Source organism: Oncorhynchus masou, chromosome 29 (assembly GCF_036934945.1).
Source record: "Oncorhynchus masou masou isolate Uvic2021 chromosome 29, UVic_Omas_1.1, whole genome shotgun sequence".
Classification (NCBI taxonomy): domain Eukaryota; kingdom Metazoa; phylum Chordata; class Actinopteri; order Salmoniformes; family Salmonidae; genus Oncorhynchus; species Oncorhynchus masou.
In genome coordinates, this window is record NC_088240.1 from 97,984,481 (window position 1) to 98,008,360 (window position 23,880).

The 23,880-nt window shown below is 45.1% G+C and overlaps 1 protein-coding gene across 1 annotated transcript in view; it reads right to left on the reverse strand.

Moving 5' to 3' along the window:
* Nucleotides 1-23,880, reverse strand: part of enpp2 (ectonucleotide pyrophosphatase/phosphodiesterase 2) — a 61,914-nt gene that overhangs the window by 20,822 nt on the left and 17,212 nt on the right. Inside the window, 11 exon segments of the mRNA XM_064946935.1 lie at nt 1,202-1,337; nt 2,631-2,770; nt 2,997-3,132; nt 9,015-9,184; nt 9,347-9,434; nt 9,523-9,610; nt 12,172-12,299; nt 12,472-12,503; nt 13,899-14,027; nt 16,192-16,317; nt 18,604-18,710. Coding sequence (XP_064803007.1) covers nt 1,202-1,337; nt 2,631-2,770; nt 2,997-3,132; nt 9,015-9,184; nt 9,347-9,434; nt 9,523-9,610; nt 12,172-12,299; nt 12,472-12,503; nt 13,899-14,027; nt 16,192-16,317; nt 18,604-18,710 — 1,280 coding nt within the window.

Genomic DNA, 23,880 nt, shown 5'->3' on the forward strand with positions numbered 1-23,880 from the left:
AATCGGAAAGGGGATTCATCAGAGAAAATGACTTTACCCCAGTCCTCAGCAGTCCAATCCCTGTACCTTTTGCAGAATATCAGTCTGTCCCTGATGTTTTCCTGGAGAGAAGTGGCTTCTTGGCTGCCCTTCTTGACACCAGGCCATCCTCCAAAAGTCTTCGCCTCACTGGGGGTGCAGATACACTCACACCTGCCTGCTGCCATTCCTGAGCAACCAGTACGGTGGTGCCCCGATCCCACAGCTGAATCAACTTTAGGAGACGGTCCTGGCGCTTGCTGGACTTTCTTGGGCGCCCTGAAGCCTTCTTCACAACAATACAACCGCTCTCCTTGAAGTTCTTGATGATCCGATAAATGGTTGATTTAGGTGCAATCTTACTGGCAGCAATATCCTTGCCTGTGAAGCCCTTTTCGTGCAAAGCAATGATAACGGGATGTGTTTCCTTGAAGGTAACCATGGTTGACAGAGGAAGAACAATGATTCCAAGCACCACCCTCCTTTTGAAGCTTCCAGTCTGTTATTCAAACTCAATCAGCATGACAGAGTGATCTCCAGCCTTGTCCTCGTCAACACTCACACCTGTATTAACGAGAGAATCACTGACATGATGTCAGCTGGTCCTTTTGTGGCAGGGCTGAAATGCAGTGGAAATGTTTTGGGAGGGATTTAGTTCATTTGCATGGCAAAGAGGGACTTTGTAATTCATCGCAATCCATCTGATCACTCTTCACTCTACCCTGGGGCGGCAGGGTAGCCTAGTGGTTAGAGCATTGGACTAGTAACCGAAAGGTTGCAAGTTCAAATCCCCGAGCTGACAAGGTACAAAATCTGTCGTTCTGCACCTGAACAGGCTGTTAACCCACTGTTCCTAGGCCGTCATTGAAAATAAGAATTTGTTCTTAACTGACTTGCCTAGTAAAATAAAGGTTAAATTAAATTTTAAAAAAACATTCTGGACTATATGCAAATTGCCATCATACAAACTGAGGCAGCAGACTTTGTGAAAACGTATATTTGTGTCAATCTCAAAACTTTTGGCCACGACTGTACATGAACCGGTTGCATCAGCTGTGAGTTCCAAAGGTGTCCTTGAACGCTAAGTCGAATGTGGTGTTCGAACCAGGCGCACGTCAAGCTGGTGCAACCAGCCGCTGGTCAACCATAGGAGATCTGACAGGAGAGAACATGGAGGACGTACGTGGAGGGTAGAGGAAGGCGAAGGAGATCTGTTTGTCCGCCTTGTAGTTGGAGCAGGATTGGCTGAAGCCCGGAGGGATACGGATGTCAGGTCTGACACAGTTAGTCAGATGCTCTGGTAGAGGTGTTACTTCTACCTGGAAAACACAATCACAACATGACACCACTGTAGAATGTAGTCAATGTTAGACCAATGTAGACTGTCGTCACTGACAATACACTAGATCAGGTCTCTCCAACCCTGATCCTTTAGAGAACACCTCCTGCGGGTTTTAACTCCAACCCTGTTCCTAGAGAGATACACTACTGTAGGTCTACACCCTCCTGTTGGAGTTAAAACCTATAGGTGTGTATCTCTCCAGGAACAGGGTTGGAGTTAGAACCTATAGGTGTGTATCTCTCCAGGAACAGGGTTGGAGTTAGAACCTATAGGTGTGTATCTCTCCAGGAACAGGGTTGGAGTTAGAACCTATAGGTGTGTATCTCTCCAGGAACAGGGTTGGAGTTAGAACCTATAGGTGTGTATCTCTCCAGGAACAGGGTTGGAGTTAGAACCTATAGGTGTGTATCTCTCCAGGAACAGGGTTGGAGTTAGAACCTATAGGCGTGCATCTCTCCAGGAACAGGGTTGGAGTTAAAACCTACAGGTGTGTATCTCTCCAGGAACAGGCTTGGAGTTAAAACCTATAGGTGTGTATCTCTCCAGGAACAGGGTTGGAGTTAAAACCTACAGGAGGGTATATATCCAGGAACAGGGTTGGAGTTAAAACCTACAGGAGGTTATATATCCAGGAACAGGGTTGGAGTTAAAACCTACAGGAGGTTATATATCCAGGAACAGGGTTGGAGTTAAAACCTACAGGAGGTTATATATCCAGGAACAGGGTTGGAGTTAAAACCTACAGGAGGTTATATATCCAGGAACAGGGTTGGAGTTAAAACCTACAGGAGGTTATATATCCAGGAACAGGGTTGGAGTTAAAACCTACAGGTGTGTATCTCTCCAGGAACAGGGTTGGAGTTAAAACCTATAGGTGTGTATCTCTCCAGGAACAGGGTTATAGGTGTGTATCTCTCCAGGAACAGGGTTGGAGTTAGAACCTACAGGAGGTTATCTCTCCAGGAACAGGTTTGGAGTGAAAACCTACAGGAGGGTAGCTCTCCAGGAACAGGGTTGGAGTGAAAACCTACAGGAGGGTATATATCCAGGAACAGGGTTGGAGTGAAAACCTACAGGAGGGTGTATATATCCAGGAACAGGGTTGAAGAGCCCTGCTCTAGAGACTATAAATTAGACAACTGTTCAAATTAGTAGTCAACAACTGTTCAAATTAGTAGTCAACATCAGTTATAATCTCAGTGAATAGCATATAGCTAATATAAAAATAAACCAGGTAGGAAACTTGTAGGCTGTGTCCTGTATGACATACCTGTTTGGAGACTGTGTAGGACGTCCACAGGGGCATAGAGAGTGATTCACTGTACCCACTGATATAGTCACTGTGGTGTAGAATGCTGTATTTAGTACGAAACAGAACTGCAGGCCGACCATGAGGGAGGTTCTTGCTGTCTGGAAGAGAAGACCATCATCCTAAAAGCTGGTAACAAGACTCTGGAGAGGATATTCAATAGTGATATGAGAAATAGGACATAATGCAACCCTTTACTGACATGTCTATGTAATAACGTGTTAATAACAACATTGTTGGCCTGCTGTAATTAGTGTTATTACACAGGTATTAGCATTACTATTACTCAGGCATAAGACCAACGATGTGGACCAGAGAGAGACGTACCATCGACAGCTTGCCTCAGTCTCTGATTAAGCTCTTCCACTTTGTTCTGTAAGAGACAGAGCCACAGTGACTCCAGGTTATAGCCTCTTACAACGGGGACTTTCAAAGCTCTCTGCCCCCTATTTTTTGAACGCAACTGCAAAAGATTGAAGGTGAAAATCTCTTGCAAAAGACATCTATAATCTCTGCAGAAGCAAGAGGACTTCACAGACAGAAATAAGAAGAAGAGGGAATCAAACAAACAAGCATGAGAACGTGTAACAGCAGCTATGGATTACAGAGACAACAGTCAGTGACAGACACAGAAACCAGTTTAGACACGTACAATACACAACATGTGGTGATGCCCAGTGCTACAGATATCAGTCAGGTCATAGGTCAAACACACACAGATTACAGATCAATATAATAACATGTAGTAATGCCCAGTGCTACAGATATCAGTCAGGTCATAGGTCAAAACACACACACATTACAGATCAATATAATAACATGTAGTGATGCCCAGTTCTACAGATATCAGTCAGGTCATAGGTCAAAACACACACACATTACAGATCAATATAATAACATGTAGTGATGCCCAGTTCTACAGATATCAGTCAGGTCATAGGTCAAAACACACACGCTATACAGATCAATATAATAACATGTGGTGATGCCCAGTGCTACAGATATCAGTCAGGTCATAGGTCAAACACACACGCATTACAGATCAATATAATAACATGTAGTGATGCCCAGTGCTACAGATATCAGTCAGGTCATAGGTCAAACACACACGCATTACAGATCAATATAATAACATGGAGTGATGCCCAGTGCTACAGATATCAGTCAGGTCATAGGTCAAACACACACACATTACAGATCAATATAATAACATGTGGTGATGCCCAGTGCTACAGATATCAGTCAGGTCATAGGTCAAAACACACACACATTACAGATCAATACACAACATGTGGTGATGCCCAGTGCTACAGATATCAGTCAGGTCATAGGTCAAAACACACACACATTACAGATCAATATAATAACATGTAGTGATGCCCAGTTCTACAGATATCAGTCAGGTCATAGGTCAAAACACACACACATTACAGATCAATATAATAACATGTAGTGATGCCCAGTTCTACAGATATCAGTCAGGTCATAGGTCAAAACACACACGCTATACAGATCAATATAATAACATGGAGTGATGCCCAGTGCTACAGATATCAGTCAGGTCATAGGTCAAACACACACGCATTACAGATCAATACACAACATGTGGCGATGCCCAGTGCTACAGATATCAGTCAGGTTATAGGTCAAACACACACACGCATTACAGATCAATATAATAACATGTGGTGATGCCCAGTGCTACAGATATCAGTCAGGTCATAGGTCAAAACACACACGCTATACAGATCAATATAATAACATGTGGTGATGCCCAGTGCTACAGATATCAGTCAGGTCATAGGTCAAACACACACGCATTACAGATCAATATAATAACATGGAGTGATGCCCAGTGCTACAGATATCAGTCAGGTCATAGGTCAAACACACACACATTACAGATCAATATAATAACATGTGGTGATGCCCAGTGCTACAGATATCAGTCAGGTCATAGGTCAAAACACACACACATTACAGATCAATACACAACATGTGGTGATGCCCAGTGCTACAGATATCAGTCAGGTCATAGGTCAAAACACACACACATTACAGATCAATATAAGAACATGTAGTAATGCCCAGTTCTACAGATATCAGTCAGGTCATAGGTCAAAACACACACGCATTACAGATCAATACACAACATGTGGTGATGCCCAGTGCTACAGATATCAGTCAGGTCATAGGTCAAACACACACGCTATACAGATCAATATAATAACATGTAGTGATGCCCAGTGCTACAGATATCAGTCAGGTCATAGGTCAAACACACACGCATTACAGATCAATATAATAACATGTAGTCTATTTCTTGAGATGCAGAAATCATTTGGATTAACTTTATTGAAGCAAATATCAAGTTGATATAAAAACCTAAAGCTTCAATATCAGTCTGTCTACGGCTGTGAAAGCCATAAAATACAATCTCATTCTAGTTCTGTGGTTGGAGCCATAGAGATACATACAGTTTCTACAGTATCTATCTCTACAGTGAAACAGTATCTATCTCTACAGTTTCTACAGTATATATCTCTACAGTTTCTACAGTTTCTATTTCTACAGTTTATACAGTATCTATCTCTACAGTGATACAGTATATATCTCTATAGTGATACAGTATCAATCTCTACAGCATCTATCTCTACAGTATCTACAGTGCCTTGCGAAAGTATTCAGCCCCCTTGAACTTTGCGACCTTTTGCCACATTTCAGGCTTCAAACATAAAGATATAAAACTGTATTTTTTTTGTGAAGAATCAACAACAAGTGGGACACAATCATGAAGTGGAACGACATTTATTGGATATTTCAAACTTTTTTAACAAATCAAAAACTGAAAAATTGGCCGTGCAAAATTAATCAGCCCGCTTAAGTTAATACTTTGTAGCGCCACCTTTTGCTGCGATTACAGCTGTAAGTCGCTTGGGGTATGTCTCTATCATTTACATACATTTACATTTAAGTCATTTAGCAGACGCTCTTATCCAGAGCGACTTACAAATTGGTGAATTCACCTTCTGACATCCAGTGGAACAGCCACTTTACAATAGTGCATCTAAATCATTAAGGGGGGGTGAGAAGGATTACTTATCCTATCCTAGGTATTCCTTGAAGAGGTGGGGTTTCAGGTGTCTCCGGAAGGTGGTGATTGACTCCGCTATCAGTTTTGCACATCGAGAGACTGAAATTTTTTCCCATTCCTCCTTGCAAAACAGCTCGAGCTCAGTGAGGTTGGATGGAGAGCATTTGTGAACAGCAGTTTTCAGTTCTTTCCACAGATTCTCGATTGGATTCAGGTCTGGACTTTGACTTGGCCATTCTAACACCTGGATATGTTTATTTTTGAACCATTCCATTGTAGATTTTGCTTTATGTTTTGGATCATTGTCTTGTTGGAAGACAAATCTCCGTCCCAGTCTCAGGTCTTTTGCAGACTCCATCAGGTTTTCTTCCAGAATGGTCCTGTATTTGGCTCCATCCATCTTCCCATCAATTTTAACCATCTTCCCTGTCCCTGCTGAAGAAAAGCAGGCCCAAACCATGATGCTGCCACCACCATGTTTGACAGTGGGTATGGTGTGGTCAGGGTGATGAGCTGTGTTGCTTTTACGCCAAACATAACGTTTTGCATTGTTGCCAAAAAGTTCAATTTTGGTTTCATCTGACCAGAGCACCTTCTTCCACATGTTTGGTGTGTCTCCCAGGTGGCTTGTGGCAAACTTTAAACAACACTTTTTATGGATATCTTTAAGAAATGGCTTTCTTCTTGCCACTCTTCCATAAAGGCCAGATTTGTGCAATATACGACTGATTGTTGTCCTATGGACAGAGTCTCCCACCTCAGCTGTAGATCTCTGCAGTTCATCCAGAGTGATCATGGGCCTCTTGGCTGCATCTCTGATCAGTCTTCTCCTTGTATGAGCTGAAAGTTTAGAGGGACGGCCAGGTCTTGGTAGATTTGCAGTGGTCTGATACTCCTTCCATTTCAATATTATCGCTTGCACAGTGCTCCTTGGGATGTTTAAAGCTTGGGAAATCTTTTTGTATCCAAATCCGGCTTTAAACTTCTTCACAACAGTATCTCGGACCTGCCTGGTGTGTTCCTTGTTCTTCATGATGCTCTCTCGCTTTTAAAGGACCTCTGAGACTATCACAGTGCAGGTGCATTTATACGGAGACTTGATTACACACAGGTGGATTGTATTTATCATCATTAGTCATTTAGGTCAACATTGGATCATTCAGAGATCCTCACTGAACTTCTGGAGAGAGTTTGCTGCACTGAAAGTAAAGGGGCTGAATAATTTTGCATGGACAATTTTTCAGTTTTTGATTTGTTAAAAAAGTTTGAAATATCCAATAAATGTCGTTCCACTTCATGATTGTGTCCCACTTGTTGTTGATTCTTCACAAAAAAATACAGTTTTATATCTTTATGTTTGAAGCCTGCAATGTGGCAAAAGGTCGCAAAGTTCAAGGGGGCCGAATACTTTCGCAAGGCACTGTATCTCTACAGTATCTATCTCTATAGTGATACAGTATCTATCTCTTCAGTGATACAGTATCTATCTCTTCAGTGATACAGTATCTATCTCTTCAGTGATACAGTATCTATCTCTACAGTATCTATCTCTATGGTGATACAGTATCTATTTCTACAGTATTTATCTCTATGGTGATACAGTATCTATTTCTACAGTCTCTATCTCTATAATGCTACAGTATATATCTCTCCAGTATCTATCTCTATAGTGCTACAGTATCTATCTCTACAGTGATACAGTATCTATCTCTACAGTGATACAGTATCTATCTCTACAGTGATACAGTATCTATCTCTATAGTGATACAGTATCTATCTCTATAGTGATACGGTATCTATCTCTTCAGTGATACGGTATCTATCTCTATAGTGATAAGTATCTATCTCTATAGTGATACAGTATCTATCTCTATAGTGATACAGTATCTATCTCTATAGTGTTACAGTATATATCTCTATAGTGATACAGTATCTATCTCTATAGTGATACAGTATCTATCTCTATAGTGATACAGTATCTATCTCTATAGTGATACAGTATCTATCTCTATAGTGATACAGTATCTATCTCTATAGTGATACAGTATCTATCTCTATAGTGATACAGTATCTATCTCTATAGTGATACAGTATCTATCTCTACAGTATTTATCTCTATGGTGATACAGTATCTATTTCTACAGTCTCTATCTCTATAATGCTACAGTATCTATCTCTCCAGTATCTATCTCTATAGTGCTACAGTATCTATCTCTACAGTGATACAGTATCTATCTCTATAGTGATACAGTATCTATCTCTATAGTATCTATCTCTACAGTGCTACAGTATCTATCTCTACAGTGATACAGTATCTATCTCTATAGTGATACAGTATCTATCTCTACAGTGATACAGTATCTATCTCTACAGTGATACAGTATCTATCTCTATAGTGATACAGTATCTATCTCTACAGTAATATAGTATATATCTCTACAGTGATACAGTATCTATCTCTGTAGTGATACAGTATCTATCTATAGTGATACAGTATCTATCTCTACAGTATCTATCTCTACAGTATCTCTCTCTATAGTGATACAGTATCTATCTCTATAGTGATACAGTATCTATCTCTATAGTGATAGAGTATCTATCTCTATCGTGATACAGTATCTATCTCTATAGTGATACAGTATCTATCTCTATAGTGATACAGTATCTATCTCTACAGTGATACAGTATCTATCTCTACAGTGATACAGTATCTATCTCTACAGTGATACAGTATCTATCTCTACAGTGATACAGTATCTATCTCTACAGTGATACAGTATCTATCTCTACAGTGCTACAGTATCTATCTCTACAGTGATACAGTATCTATCTCTATAGTGATACAGTATCTATCTCTACAGTGATACAGTATCTATCTCTACAGTGATACAGTATCTATCTCTACAGTGATACAGTATCTATCTCTACAGTGCTACAGTATCTATCTCTACAGTGCTACAGTATCTATCTCTACAGTGCTACAGTATCTATCTCTACAGTGATACAGTATCTATCTCTACAGTGATACAGTATCTATCTCTACAGTGATACAGTATCTATCTCTATAGTGATACAGTATCTATCTCTACAGTGCTACAGTATCTATCTCTACAGTGCTACAGTATCTATCTCTACAGTGATACAGTATCTATCTCTACAGTGATACAGTATCTATCTCTACAGTGCTACAGTATCTATCTCTATAGTATCTATCTCTATGGCTATAAGAGCTGTGCTGTTCTGTAGCTGACCTTGTCATCACAGCTGCAGCCTAAGTCATCGGTCAGAGTAATGATGGGACCTGAGATGGTGGGTTTAGACACCTCCTCTGGCACGGTGGGCTTGTGGACCGGGCTCTTCAACAGGTGGTTCAGACTGCCATGAGTCCCGTTGTTAGGAGCAGGGTTCAGGCCAAGCAGGTCTATTCCATGAAAATGGACAATAAAGTATTGTATTGTTACGATGACAGTAAGATCTCAAGTCAAAATGCAACACAACTTCGCTGTCCATAACATACGAGTATGGGCTGAGGAGCGCCACTGTACGCCTCCCTCAAGTAAAAACAATAAAGAAGATGCCTTACCACACATGACATTGTAAAGTTCAATGTTTTCAAAAACGGGCACTTTGGTCTTGAATTTAAACAGAGGTCCATATCCAAAGAAAATAGTCTAAAGAACAGGAACAGGATAAAGGTCATGAGGAATCATTTATGGCAGCGAGAACACTTAAATCAAGATGAGGAAACACCTAACATACCTGCATGCTGTTTATCTTGTTGTCATAACCGTGATCTCCTGCAAAACCACATTTCCCAGGGTGCCTCTTTCCTCCTTCTGGAGACTTCCTGTAACAGACAGCATGATGCAACAACAACAAACAAAAAACAATTTTCCAACATCAGACAATTCATGGTTTTAATAATATTAACTATCTACAATTCCTCACCGGGATGAAGACTTTATACAGCCTAAATAAACATTCAAGGACATTGTGTCTGATTTTCATAACATTTGATTTGATTCAAACCAGACCACACAGATACAGCCCTACATACACAGTAACACACTGAAATCCTTATAAACCCAAGTGTAAAGGATGCAGTTTTTCCAAGGCCGACCCGCCACCACCACATTTCCCTGTAAAGCCGTGTAAGAGGAAAACAGATACTTGTTTATATGAAGTTTGCATTAAACACTACAGTCAGTGGTGTCTGTGTAGGGGACACAACCCACAAGCACGTAGAGCATGAAGCACATAGACCTACAAGTACGTAGAGCCTGAAGCACGTAGAGCCTGAAGCACGTAGAGCCACAAGCACGTAGAGCCACAAGTACGTAGAGCCTGAAGCACGTAGAGCCTCAAGCACGTAGAGCCTCAAGCACGTAGAGCCTGAAGCACGTAGAGCCCACAATCACGTAGAGCCTGAAGCACGTAGAGCCTGAAGCACGTAGAGCCTGAAGCACGTAGAGCCTGAAGCACGTAGAGCCTGAAGCACGTAGAGCCTGAAGCACGTAGAGCCTGAAGCACGTAGAGCCTGAAGCATGTAGAGCCACAAGCACGTAGAGCCTGAAGCACGTAGAGCCACAAGCACGTAGAGCCTGAAGCACGTAGAGCCTGAAGCACGTAGAGCCTGAAGCGTGTAGAGCCACAAGCACGTAGAGCCCACAAGCACGTAGAGCCTGAAGCACGTAGAGCCTGAAGCACGTAGAGCCACAAGCACGTAGAGCCTGAAGCACGTAGAGCCTGAAGCACGTAGAGCCTGAAGCACGTAGAGCCTGAAGCACGTAGAGCCTGAAAAATCACCAACGGCAGGGAAAACAGCTAACAAAATATTTCATTTAATTTGGGTATTTAATTTAAGAGACAGTTTTACTCTGCTAGCTGCAACGCTGCTGGAAGGGTAAGAATTTCTCACTCAGAAAGCATTAAGTTCACAACTCATGGTGCCAGCGATTTAAACTAGTCTATATCTTAGCAGGCAGGAGGAGGGATCTCAAAGATCTCTTTCATGGAGCTCTGTGGCATGCCAACTCAAACAGGGTTCCGTCCCCAAGGAGCATATTCTGAACCAGCCCTCTCCTCTCTGCCCTTCAAACATTGATTTGCTTTCAGTTGTCGTCCGCGACAGACAGGCATGACCTCATGTGTTTACACAGTGACTGACAACTTTCCACTGTGTCTGACCAACACTGGGTCTGATGATGACCAACATACAGAGTCATTCCAGGTTCATGTTAACAGACACTGCCTGCTCCAGGAACAGGGTACAATAGGACACACCCCCAATATGACACCCCCACCAATAGGACACACCCCCAATAGGACACGACCACCAATAGGACACACCACCAATAGGACACCACCACCAATAGGACACCACCACCAATAGGACACCACCACCAATAGGAGACACCACCACCAATAGGACACACCACCAATAGGACACACCACCAATAGGACACCCCCCCAATAGGACACATCATCAATAGGACACCCCCCAATAGGACACACCCCCAATAGGACACCACCACCAGTAGGACACCACCATCAATAGGACACACCCCCAATAGGACACACCCCCAATAGGACCCCCCCCCCCAATAGGACACACCCCCAATAGGACACCACCACCAATATGGCACCACCACCCGTAGGACACCACCACCCGTAGGACACCACCATGTAGGACACAGCATGTAGGACACAGCATGTAGGACACAGCATGTAGGACACAGCATGTAGGACACACCCCCAATAGGACACACCACCAATAGGACCCACCCCAATAGGACACAACCACCAATAGGACACACCACCAATAGGACACCCCCCAATAGGACACATCATCAATAGGACACCCCCCCAATAGGACACACCCCCAATAGGACACCACCAGCAGTAGGACACCACCATCAATAGGACACACCCCTAATAGGACACACCCCCAATAGGACACCCCCCCCCCCCCCCCAATAGGACACCACCACCAATAGGACACCACCACCCGTAGGACACCACCACCCGTAGGACACCACCACACGTAGGACACAGCATGTAGGACACAGCATGTAGGACACAGCATGTAGGACACAGCATGTAGGACACAGCATGGACACACTACCAATAGGACACACCACCAATAGGACACACCACCAATAGGACACACCACCAATAGGACACACCATAGCAAAAAATCTGTAGTCTATGTCTGTTTCGAAATGAGAGACAGTGAGACAGACATAGAGAGAGACAGAGAGAGAGACAGAGAGAGAGAGACAGAGAGAGACAGAGAGACAGAGAGAGAGACAGAGAGAGAGACAGAGAGAGAGACAGAGAGAGAGACAGAGAGACAGAGAGAGAGACAGAGAGAGACAGAGAGAGAGAAAGAGACAGAGAGGTTATAACCTTGCGATATGCCACTTCCTCTCCACTAACAGGTGGATGTCCTCTATTCTCCTGTTGTTGGCGTAGTGAAGGCGCTTGGGGAGATGCTGCTTCAGATAGGGCTTGAAGTGCTGCTCTGTCTTTTTACACTGAGGGGGCAGAACAACACGATTCCAGGTGCTCTGTAGTACAACTTTTATCACCACTATTTCATAAACTATAATTCTGGATTTTTCACCTCAACCTCTGGTATGAATACTGGTCAGAACAAAGACTTTGAGAAGACAATGTGTATGGAAATACAACGTGGATAATACTCACTGTAAGATTTGCAATAACAGATTTGGCATCATCTGAAAAAAGACAAACAGTGTTCTGATTTACTGTCGACTGTTAGGAAATGTGCCTCGTTCTACCGTTCTACCGGGGACGCCGTTCATAACTGGATCAGTAGGGACACATCAACCTAGTCTGGGGACGAGGAGGCGTGCTCTTCTGAGCAGAAAGATACATGCTCAAGTGATGTTATTGTTTTGGTCTCTTGACTGACCTGGCCATGTGACCCAGTCAAGGATCAGGGTCACTGAGATACAGTACTCTGTCTTTCTTTCAACACTTTCCAGTAACTGGAGGAATGGGTCTGCCTGTCTAAACACAGCCTATGAGGACCACAATGGGTCCGCCTGTCTAAACGCAGCCTATGAGGACCACAATGGGTCCGCCTGTCTAAACGCAGCCTATGAGGACCACAATGGGTCCGCCTGTCTAAACGCAGCCTATGAGGACCACAATGGGTCCGCCTGTCTAAACGCAGCCTATGAGGACCACAATGGGTCCGCCTGTCTAAACCACAATGCAGCCTATGGGTCCGCCTGTCTCAACGGACCACAATGGGTCTGCCTGTCCACAATGGGTCCGCCTGTCTAAACGCAGCCTAAGGACCACAATGGGTCCGCCTGTCTAAACCCAGCAGCCTATGAGGACCACAATGGGTCCGCCTGTCTAAACGCAGCCTATGAGGACCACAATGGGTCCGCCTGTCTCAACGCAGCCTATGAAGACCACAATGGGTCCGCCTGTCTAAACGCAGCCTATGAAGACCACAATGGGTCCGCCTGTCTAAACGCAGCCTATGAGGACCACAATGGGTCTGCCTGTCTAAATGAAGCCTATGAGGACCACAATGGGTCTGCCTGTCTAAACCCAGCCTATGAGGACCACAATGGGTCTGCCTGTCTAAACGCAGCCTATGAGGACCACAATGGGTGGGTCCGCCTGTCTAAATGAAGACAGCCGCCTGTCTCAATGAGGACCACAATGGGTCCGCCTGTCTAAACGCAGCCTATGAGGACCACAATGGGTCTGCCTGTCTCAAATGAAGCCTATGAGGACCACAATGGGTCTGCCTGTCTAAACCCAGCCTATGAGGACCACAATGGGTCTGCCTGTCTAAATTAAGCCTATGAGGACCACAATGGGTCTGCCTGTCTAAATGCAGCCTATGAGGACCACAATGGGTCCGCCTGTCTAAATTAAGCCTATGAGGACCACAATGGGTCTGCCTGTCTAAACGCAGCCTATGAGGACCACATTAGAAATAGGTCTCTGATTTTGTAGTTGGGGATTAGTAGTTGATTAATCCTCAATTATTGTATTAAGGCATGTTCTTCAATACAGTATTGTGTTTTTAAATGGTCAATCAATCAATACATCAATACACCAATCAGACAAACAAACCAAACGCTCACATTTGGGGTTGTTGGGGTACCTGGAGCGGATCCTGCCCAGGGAGCCGGGGATCAGGATGATGTCATCAACAGTGGACGGCATGTATGAGCTGAGGAACTCTGTCCTGTCACAGTGAGCCTCCTCCATTCCTGAGGAACACATGTTCAGAACAGACTTTAAATCACTGCAGAATGAATACGAAGAAGAGGAAGAAGGTGACTTAAGTCAGAGAGAAATGGACATCGTCTAGAACACGTGTCAAACTCATTCCATGGAGCGCCGAGTGTCTGAGGGTTTTCGCTCCTGCCTTGTACTTGATTGATGAATTGAGGTCAGGAATTAGTAAAGAACTCCCCTCACCTGGTTGTCTAGGGCTTAAATGAAAGGAGAAAACTAAAATCCACAGACACTAGGACATCCATGGAATGAGTTTGACAGCCCTGGTCTCGAGGTCTGCGGAGGACGGATTTATTCATTCATATTGACCAGGGTTAGGGTTGGTATGTATTGACCAGGGTTAGGGTTGGTATGTATTGACCAGGGTTGGTATGTATTGACCAGGGTTAGGGTTGGTATGTATAGACCAGGGTTGGTATGTATTGACCAGGGTTAGGGTTGGTATGTATTGACCAGGGTTAGGGTTGGTATGTATTGACCAGGGTTGGGGTATTGACCAGGGTTAGGGTTGGTATGTATTGACCAGGGTTAGGGTTGGTATGTATTGACCAGGGTTGGTATGTATTGACCAGGGTTAGGGTTGGTATGTATTGACCAGGGTTGGTATGTATTGACCAGGGTTAGGATAGGTATGTATTGACCAGGGTTAGGGTTGGTATGTATTGATGAGGGTTAGGGTTGGTATGTATTGACCAGGGTTAGGGTTGGTATGTATTGACCAGGGTTAGGGTTGGTATGTATTGACCAGAGTTGGTATGTATTGACCAGGGTTAGGATAGGTATGTATTGACCAGGGCTAGGATTGGTATGTATTGACCAGGGTTAGGGTTGGTATGTATTGACCAGGGTTAGGGTTGGTATGTATTGACCAGGGTTAGGGTTGGTATGTATTGACCAGGGTTAGGGTTGGTATGTATTGACCAGGGTTAGGGTTGGTATGTATTGACCAGGGTTAGGGTTGGTATGTATTGACCAGGGTTGGTATGTATTGACCAGGGTTAGGATTGGTATGTATTGTCCAGGGTTAGGATTGGTATGTATTGACCAGGGTTAGGGTTGGTATGTATTGACCAGGGTTAGGGTTGGTATGTATTGACCAGGGTTAGGTTTGGTATGTATTGACCAGGGTTAGGGTTGGTATATATTGACCAGGGTTAGGGTTGGTATGTATTGACCAGGGTTGGTATGTATTGACCAGGGTTAGGGTTGATATGATTGACCAGGGTTGGTATGTATTGACCAGGGTTAGGGTTGGTATGTATTGACCAGGGTTAGGGTTGATATGATTGACCAGGGTTAGGGTTGGTATGTATTGACCAGGGTTAGGGTTGGTATGTATTGACCAGGGTTAGGGTTGGTATGTATTGACCAGGGTTAGGGTTGGTATGTATTGACCAGGGTTAGGGTTGGTATGTATTGACCAGGGTTTAGGGTTGGTATGTATTGACCAGGGCTAGGGTTGGTATGTATTGACCAGGGTTAGGGGTTGGTTGACCAGGGTTATTGACTGTATTGACCAGGTTAGGGTTGGTATGTATTGACCAGGGTTGGTATGTATTGACCAGGGTTAGGGTTGGTATGTATTGACCAGGTTTGGTATGTATTGACCAGGGTTGGTATGTATTGACCAGAGTTGGTATGTATTGACCAGGGTTGGTATGTATTGACCAGGGTTGGTATGTATTGACCAGGGTTGGTATGTATTGGTTAGGGTTGGTATGTATTGACCAGGGTTAGGGTTGATATGATTGACCAGGGTTAGGGTTGGTATGTATTGACTAGGGTTAGGGTTGGTATGTTCTGACCTTGGTTGGTATGTATTGACCAGGGTTAGGGTTGGTATGTATTTACCAGAGTTAGGGTTGGTATGTATTGACCAGGGTTAGGGTTGGTATGTATTGACCAGGGTTAGGGTTGGTATGTATTGACCAGGGTTGGTATGTATTGACCAGGGTTAGGGTTGGTATGTATTGACCAGGGTTGGTATGTATTGACCAGGGTTGGTATGTATTGACCAGGGTTGGTATGTATTGACCAGGGTTGGTATGTATTGACCAGGGTTGGTATGTATTGGTTAGGGTTGGTATGTATTGACCAGGGTTGGGGTCAGGGGTCAAGGCGGTTGTGCAGCAGTACCGTGATCTCCCACCATGATGATGTTGACACATCGGTGGAGTTTCAGCTGTTTCAGGCCGTCCATCAGCTGACCAATTATCTTATCAATCTGCTTCAGAGGGTTGTTCAGCTGCAGCACAGAATACACTGATCAATATTCACACAGCAATCACAACGATCAGGGGATATCATAGAAGTATTGATCCCCATACAGATCATCAAAATACCTCATCATTATTAGACATTGAACATAACACAATCAGCAGCAGTAAAATAACAATGTGGAGGCTATATACAGGGTGTTACGGTACTGAGTCAATATGGAGGCTATATACAGGGGTGTTACGGTACAGAGTTAATGTGGAGGATATATACAGGGTGTTACGGTACAGAGTCAATGTGGAGGCTATATACAGGGGGTACCGGTACTAAGTCAATGTGGAGGCTGTATACAGGGTGTTACGGTACAGAGGCAATGTGGAGGCTATATACAGGGTGTTACGGTACAGAGTTAATGTGGAGGATATATACAGGGTGTTATGGTACAGAGTCAATGTGGAGGCTATATACAGGGTGTTACGGTACTGAGTCAATGTGGAGGCTATATACAGGGTGTTACGGTACAGAGTTAATGTGGAGGCTATATACAGGGTGTTACGGTACAGAGTCAATGTGGAGGCTATATACAGGGTGTTACGGTACTGAGTCAATGTGGAGGCTATATACAGGGTGTTACGGTACTGAGTCAATGTGGAGGCTATATACAGGGTGTTACGGTACTAAGTCAATGTGGAGGCTGTATACAGGGTATTACGGTACAGAGTCAATGTGGAGGTAATATACAGGGTGTTACAGTACAGAGTCAATGTGGAGGCTATATACAGGGGGTACCGGGACAGAGTCAATGTGGAGGCTATATACAGAGTGTTACGGTACAGAGTCAATGTGGAGGCTATATACAGGTTATTACGGTACAGAGTCAACGTGGAGGCTATATACAGGTTATTACGGTACAGAGTCAACGTGGAGGCTATATACAGAGTGTTACGGTACAGAGTTAATGTGGAGGCTATATACAGGGTGTTACGGTACAGAGTCAATGTGGAGGCTATATACAGGGTGTTACGGTACAGAGTCAATGTGGAGGCTATATACAGGGTGTTACGGTACAGAGTAAACGTGGAGGCTATATACAGGGTATTACGGTACAGAGTCAATGTGCGGTGCCCACTGCTACTGTTTAATTATTTGTTACTTTTATTTCTCTATTTTTTACTTATTAACACTTATTTTTCTTAAAACTTCTTAATAAAACATTGTTGGTTAAGGCCTTGTCAGTAAACATTTCACTGTAAGGTATGTTGTATTCGGCGCATGTGACAAATACAATACAAAGTCTCTAGAAAATGGTTAATCAATTCCACACTGTACAAGTCATGCATGTACATGCCTGGGTTTGTTTGGGGCCTTGCTAGGGCTGGACAGTTGAAACAGAAAGCCAGTGTTTATGCTACAGTGTTGTAGATTGTTCTGTATGTAACTAGCTCCATCTGGCAGTGTTGCTGTCGTGAGTGCTGCTCAACACATACTCAGGTCCCGGTAGTCTGAACCACAACCATCTCTCCCCTTCAGACTCTGCCCTAGACCCAGCCTCAGCCCCCAGCCCTCAGCCTCAGCCTCCAGCCCCCAGCCTCCAGCCCTAGACCCAGCCTCCAGCCCCCAGCCTCCAGCCCCAGCCCTAGACCCAGCCCCAGCCTCAGCCCCAGCCCCCAGCCCCAGCCTCCAGCCTCCAGCCCCAGCCCTAGACCCAGCCCCAGCCTCAGCCCCAGCCCCCAGCCTCCAGCCCCAGCCTCCAGCCTCCAGCCTCCAGCCCCAGCCCCAACCCTAGACCCAGCCTCCAGCCGCCAGCCTCCAGCCTCAGCCCCCAGCCTCCAGCCCCAGCCTCCATCCCCAGCCCTAGACCCAGCCTCCAGCCTCCAGCCTCCAGCCCCCAGCCCCCTGTGTCTGGGAGCCCCAGCCCTGGGAGGCTGTGTACCCAGCCTCTGTGTCTGGGAGTCTCCAGCTCACCTCAGTGCTGGGATGCTGTGTCTGGGAGGCTGTGTCCTGTGTCAGCTTGTGGCCTGGGAAGGCTGTGTTTGGGAGGCGTGTCCGGGCTGTGTATCGGAGTGCATGGCGGAAATCATTTACTGTGTCTGAAACAACACAGGTGGAAGGGAATCTTAGGTTGGCCATGTGTATCCTCTACCACCCCCAGGTCTCAAATACAGGGCTAGGATATGGGAGCAAAGTCACTTACTCAAAGTCAGATGGAGATTGCTGCTAAGCATAGAGCGGCCATCTTGGATGCATGTAGAGGATGGGGTTTCACTGCTGGTATATCATTGCAGATAGTAACAGCCTAAAGAAGAGGATGCTGTGTATCAATGGCTTTACTGTGTCTGGGAGGCTGTGTCTGGGACTGTGTCTGGGATGCTGTGTCTCCGTCTGGCAGGTGAAGCCATTGTAGCATGGTCAGGACTCTCCTCTCCAACGGGATGGACCTGGAAAGACACATCAGATGAGTTCATGATATGGAGGACAAAATGGAGATCACTAAACAAAAATGTATGGGAGGCTGTGTATCAATGGCTTTACTGTGTCTGGGAGGCTGTGTCTGGGAGGCTGTGTATCAATGGCTTTACTGTGTCTGGGAGGCTGTGTCTGGGAGGCTGTGTCTGGGAGGCTGTGTCTGGGAGGCTGTGTATCAATGGCATTACTGTGTCTGGGAGGCTGTGTATCAATGGCATTACTGTGTCTGGGAGGCTGTGTATCAATGGCATTACTGTGTCTGGGAGGCTGTGTCTGGGAGGCTGTGTCTGGGAGGCTGTGTATCAATGGCATTACTGTGTCTGGGAGGCTGTGTATCAATGTTTGGCTGTGTCTGGGAGGCTGTGTCTGGGAGGCTGTGTATCAATGTTTGGCTGTGTCTGGGAGGCTGTGTCTGGGAGGCTGTGTCTGGGAGGCTGTGTATCTGGGATGCTGTGTCTGGGAGGCTGTGTATCAATGGCTTTACTGTGTCTGGGAGGCTGTGTCTGGGAGGCTGTGTCTGGGATGCTGTGTCTGGGAGGCTGTGTCTGGGAGGCTGTGTCTGGGATGCTGTGTATCAATGGCTTTACTGTGTCTGGGAGGCTGTGTCTGGGAGGCTGTGTCTGGGAGGCTGTGTATCAATGTTTTACTGTGTATTACAACACCACATTTGATCCTTTCTGTTTGCATCCAGGAAATCTGCCAGATTAGAACCACTAAAGACATTATAACAGGCCTATATAGTCCTGGGGTAGACCAGATTAGAACCACTACAGACATTATAACAGACCTATATAGTCCTGGGGTAGACCAGATTAGAACCACTACAGACATTATAACAGACCTATATAGTCCTGGGGTAGACCAGATTAGAACCACTAAAGACATTATAACAGGCCTATATAGTCCTGGGGTAGACCAGATTAGAACCACTAAAGACATTATAACAGACCTATATAGTCCTGGGGTAGACCAGATTAGAACCACTAAAGACATTATAACAGACCTATATAGTCCTGGGGTAGACCAGATTAGAACCACTAAAGACATTATAACAGACCTATATAGTCCTGGGGTAGACCAGATTAGAACCACTAAAGACATTATAACAGACCTATATAGTCCAGGGGTACACCAGATTAGAACCACTACAGACATTATAACAGGCCTATATAGTCCAGGGGTAGACCAGATTAGAACCACTAAAGACATTATAAGTCCTGGGGTAGACCAGATAGAACCACTAGTTATAACCTGGGGTAGACCAGATTAGAACCACTAAAGACATTATAACAGACCTATATAGTCCTGGGGTAGACCAGATTAGAACCACTAAAGACATTATAACAGGCCTATATAGTCCTGGGGTAGACCAGATTAGAACCACTAAAGACATTATAACAGACCTATATAGTCCTGGGGTAGACCAGATTAGAACCACTAAAGACATTATAACAGACCTATATAGTCCTGGGGTAGACCAGATTAGAACCACTAAAGACATTATAACAGACCTATATAGTCCTGGGGTAGACCAGATTAGAACCACTAAAGACATTATAACAGACCTATATAGTCCTGGGGTAGACCAGATTAGAACCACTAAAGACATTATAACAGACCTATATAGTCCTGGGGTAGACCAGATTAGAACCACTAAAGACATTATAACAGACCTATATAGTCCTGGGGTAGACCAGATTAGAACCACTAAAGACATTATAACAGACCTATATAGTCCTGGGGTAGACCAGATTAGAACCACTAAAGACATTATAACAGACCTATATAGTCCTGGGGTAGACCAGATTAGAACCACTAAAGACATTATAACAGACCTTATATTAGTCCTGGGGTAGACCAGATTAGAACCACTAAAGACATTATAACAGACCTATATAGTCCTGGGGTAGACCAGATTAGAACCACTACAGACATTATAACAGACCTATATAGTCCTGGGGTAGACCAGATTAGAACCACTAAAGACATTATAACAGACCTATATAGTCCTGGGGTAGACCAGATTAGAACCACTAAAGACATTATAACAGACCTATATAGTCCTGGGGTAGACCAGATTAGAACCACTAAAGACATTATAACAGACCTATATAGTCCTGGGGTAGACCAGATTAGAACCACTAAAGACATTATAACAGACCTATATAGTCCTGGGGTAGACCAGATTAGAACCACTAAAGACATTATAACAGACCTATATAGTCCTGGGGTAGACCAGATTAGAACCACTAAAGACATTATAACAGACCTATATAGTCCTGGGGTAGACCAGATTAGAACCACTAAAGACATTATAACAGACCTAGACATTATAACATTATAACAGACCTATATAGTCCTGGGGTAGACCAGATTAGAACCACTAAAGACATTATAACAGACCTATATAGTCCTGGGGTAGACCAGATTAGAACCACTACAGACATTATAACAGACCTATATAGTCCTGGGGTAGACCAGATTAGAACCACTAAAGACATTATAACAGGCCTATATAGTCCTGGGGTAGACCAGATTAGAACCACTAAAGACATTATAACAGACCTATATAGTCCTGGGGTAGACCAGATTAGAACCACTACAGACATTATAACAGGCCTATATAGTCCTGGGGTAGACCAGATTAGAACCACTAAAGACATTATAACAGACCTATATAGTCCTGGGGTAGACCAGATTAGAACCACTAAAGACATTATAACAGACCTATATAGTCCTGGGGTATTAGAACCAGATTATAACAGAACCACCAGATTAAACCACTAAAGACATTATAACAGGCCTATATAGTCCTGGGGTAGACCAGATTAGAACCACTAAAGACATTATAACAGGCCTATATAGTCCTGGGGTAGACCAGATTAGAACCACTAAAGACATTATAACAGGCCTATATAGTCCTGGGGTAGACCAGATTAGAACCACTAAAGACATTATAACAGGCCTTATAACAGATTAGAACCACTATTATAACAGTATATAGTCCTGGGGTAGACCAGATTAGAACCACTAAAGACATTATAACAGACCTATATAGTCCTGGGGTAGACCAGATTAGAACCACTAAAGACATTATAACAGACCTATATAGTCCTGGGGTAGACCAGATTAGAACCACTAAAGACATTATAACAGGCCTATATAGTCCTGGGGTAGACCAGATTAGAACCACTAAAGACATTATAACAGGCCTATATAGTCCTGGGGTAGACCAGATTAGAACCACTACAGACATTATAACAGGCCTATATAGTCCTGGGGTAGACCAGATTAGAACCACTAAAGACATTATAACAGGCCTATATAGTCCAGGGGTAGACCAGATTAGAACCACTAAAGACATTATAACAGACCTATATAGTCCAGGGGTACACCCCTCTCCTTCCCCCCCTGGATGTCTTTGAACCTCAAAGCCTTCCCTCCTGTTCCTGTCTTGTAGAGCGGTGGGCCACGAACAGACCTCCATCCTCCAGCCCACTAGGCACAGCTGCCAACCATCAACCCCAGGGTTTGCCTCTCTAACTGGGGCTTGACATGTGGGGGAGCTGGGGGGGGGGTATGGAAGGGGTTAGATCTTATCCCACTAAATCACTACAGGGGGGATTCTCTTCTTCTCAACCCCTCTGGTGTTGGTTAAGACCTCCCTGGAGTTGGTTTGAACAGAAACTCCACAAAGCTACAACCTCAACTCCCCGTCATCTCCAGACCTCATTGGTTAAATAATACAGTCTTATACTGTACTTTAAAGTGACCCCTCCTCCTCCTCCTACTCCTCCTCAGTGCCCTGGCCCCCCCCTCCTCCTCCTCAGTGCCCTGCCCCCCCCTCCCCCTCCTCAGTGCCCTGGGCCCCCCCTCCCCCTCCTCAGTGCCCTGGGCCCCCCCTCCCCCTCCTCAGTGCCCTGGGCCCCCCCTCCCCCCTCCTCAGTGCCCTGCCCCCCCCTCCCCTCCTCAGTGCCCTGCCCCCCCTCCTTCTCCTCAGTGCCCTGCCCCCCCCTCCCACTCCTCAGTGCCCTCCTCCTCAGTGCTCCCCCCCCCCCCAGTGCCCTGCCCCCCCTCCTCCTCCTCAGTGCCCTGGGCCACCCCTCCTCCTCCTCCTCCTCAGTGCCCTGCCCCCCCCCCCCTCCTACTCCTCAGTGCCCTGCCCCCCCCCCTCCTACTCCTCAGTGCCCTGGGCCCCCCTCCTCCGTGCCCTGCCCCCCCTCCCCCTCCTCAGTGCCCTCCTCCTCAGTGCTCCCCGCCCCCCAGTGCCCTGCCCCCCCACTTCAGGAAGTGCACCTTGAAATGCACTTTGTCACTGCTTTTGAAGGAGTCCCCCCCAGCTGGCCAAGTTCACATGCAGGCACCCCGTTTTACGTTAATAGGCCGATTTGAGTCCAATTGCTCTCAAAACAGTCAGGTCTGTACGCCTCTAAACTGAAGTCTGCCTCAAAGGCCTCTGTGTCTTATGAATGTGTGATGCATTGTGTTTCTTTAGCAGCCTGCAACGCGTTATGTTAGCCAGAGTACAACTAAACAAGAACATGTCGTTTCCAGACATCTCCAACTGAAATCCACAACAGTGTTATGACAATGATAGCAACACACTCTGTTGTGTTTTGTCTTTGAGAGTAGAGTGCTGAGCCACTAATGCTTTTCTAGGTCCATTACATTTCAGTTTCGATATCATTATTTTTATACACTAAATGGATTATAAAATAATTACAAAAACAATTTAGCTATTTAAATGGAAATTCCAAAGCCAAAAATAGTTAACATTAAATTTCCAAAACATTGAAACAATCCATCAGGTCCACATAGGGTAGACAACAATTAAAACAATTCATTAAAAATTACTATGAAATAATACAATATTCGTATATTACTTAGTATTTTTCATTCCTTAAAGTCATCATCCGACCCCCCCCCCCCTCCTCCTCCTCGCCCTGGGCCCCCCTCCTCCTCCTCCTCCCCCTCCTCAGTTCCCTGGCCCCTCCTCCTCCTCCTCAGTGCCCCCCCCCCCTCCTCCTCCTCCCCTCCCCCCCCCCTCCTCCTCCCCCTCCTCAGTTCCCTGCCCCCCCCCCTCCTCCTCCTCCCCTCCTCAGTGCCCTGCCCCCCCCTCCTCCTCCCCCCCTCCTCAGTGCC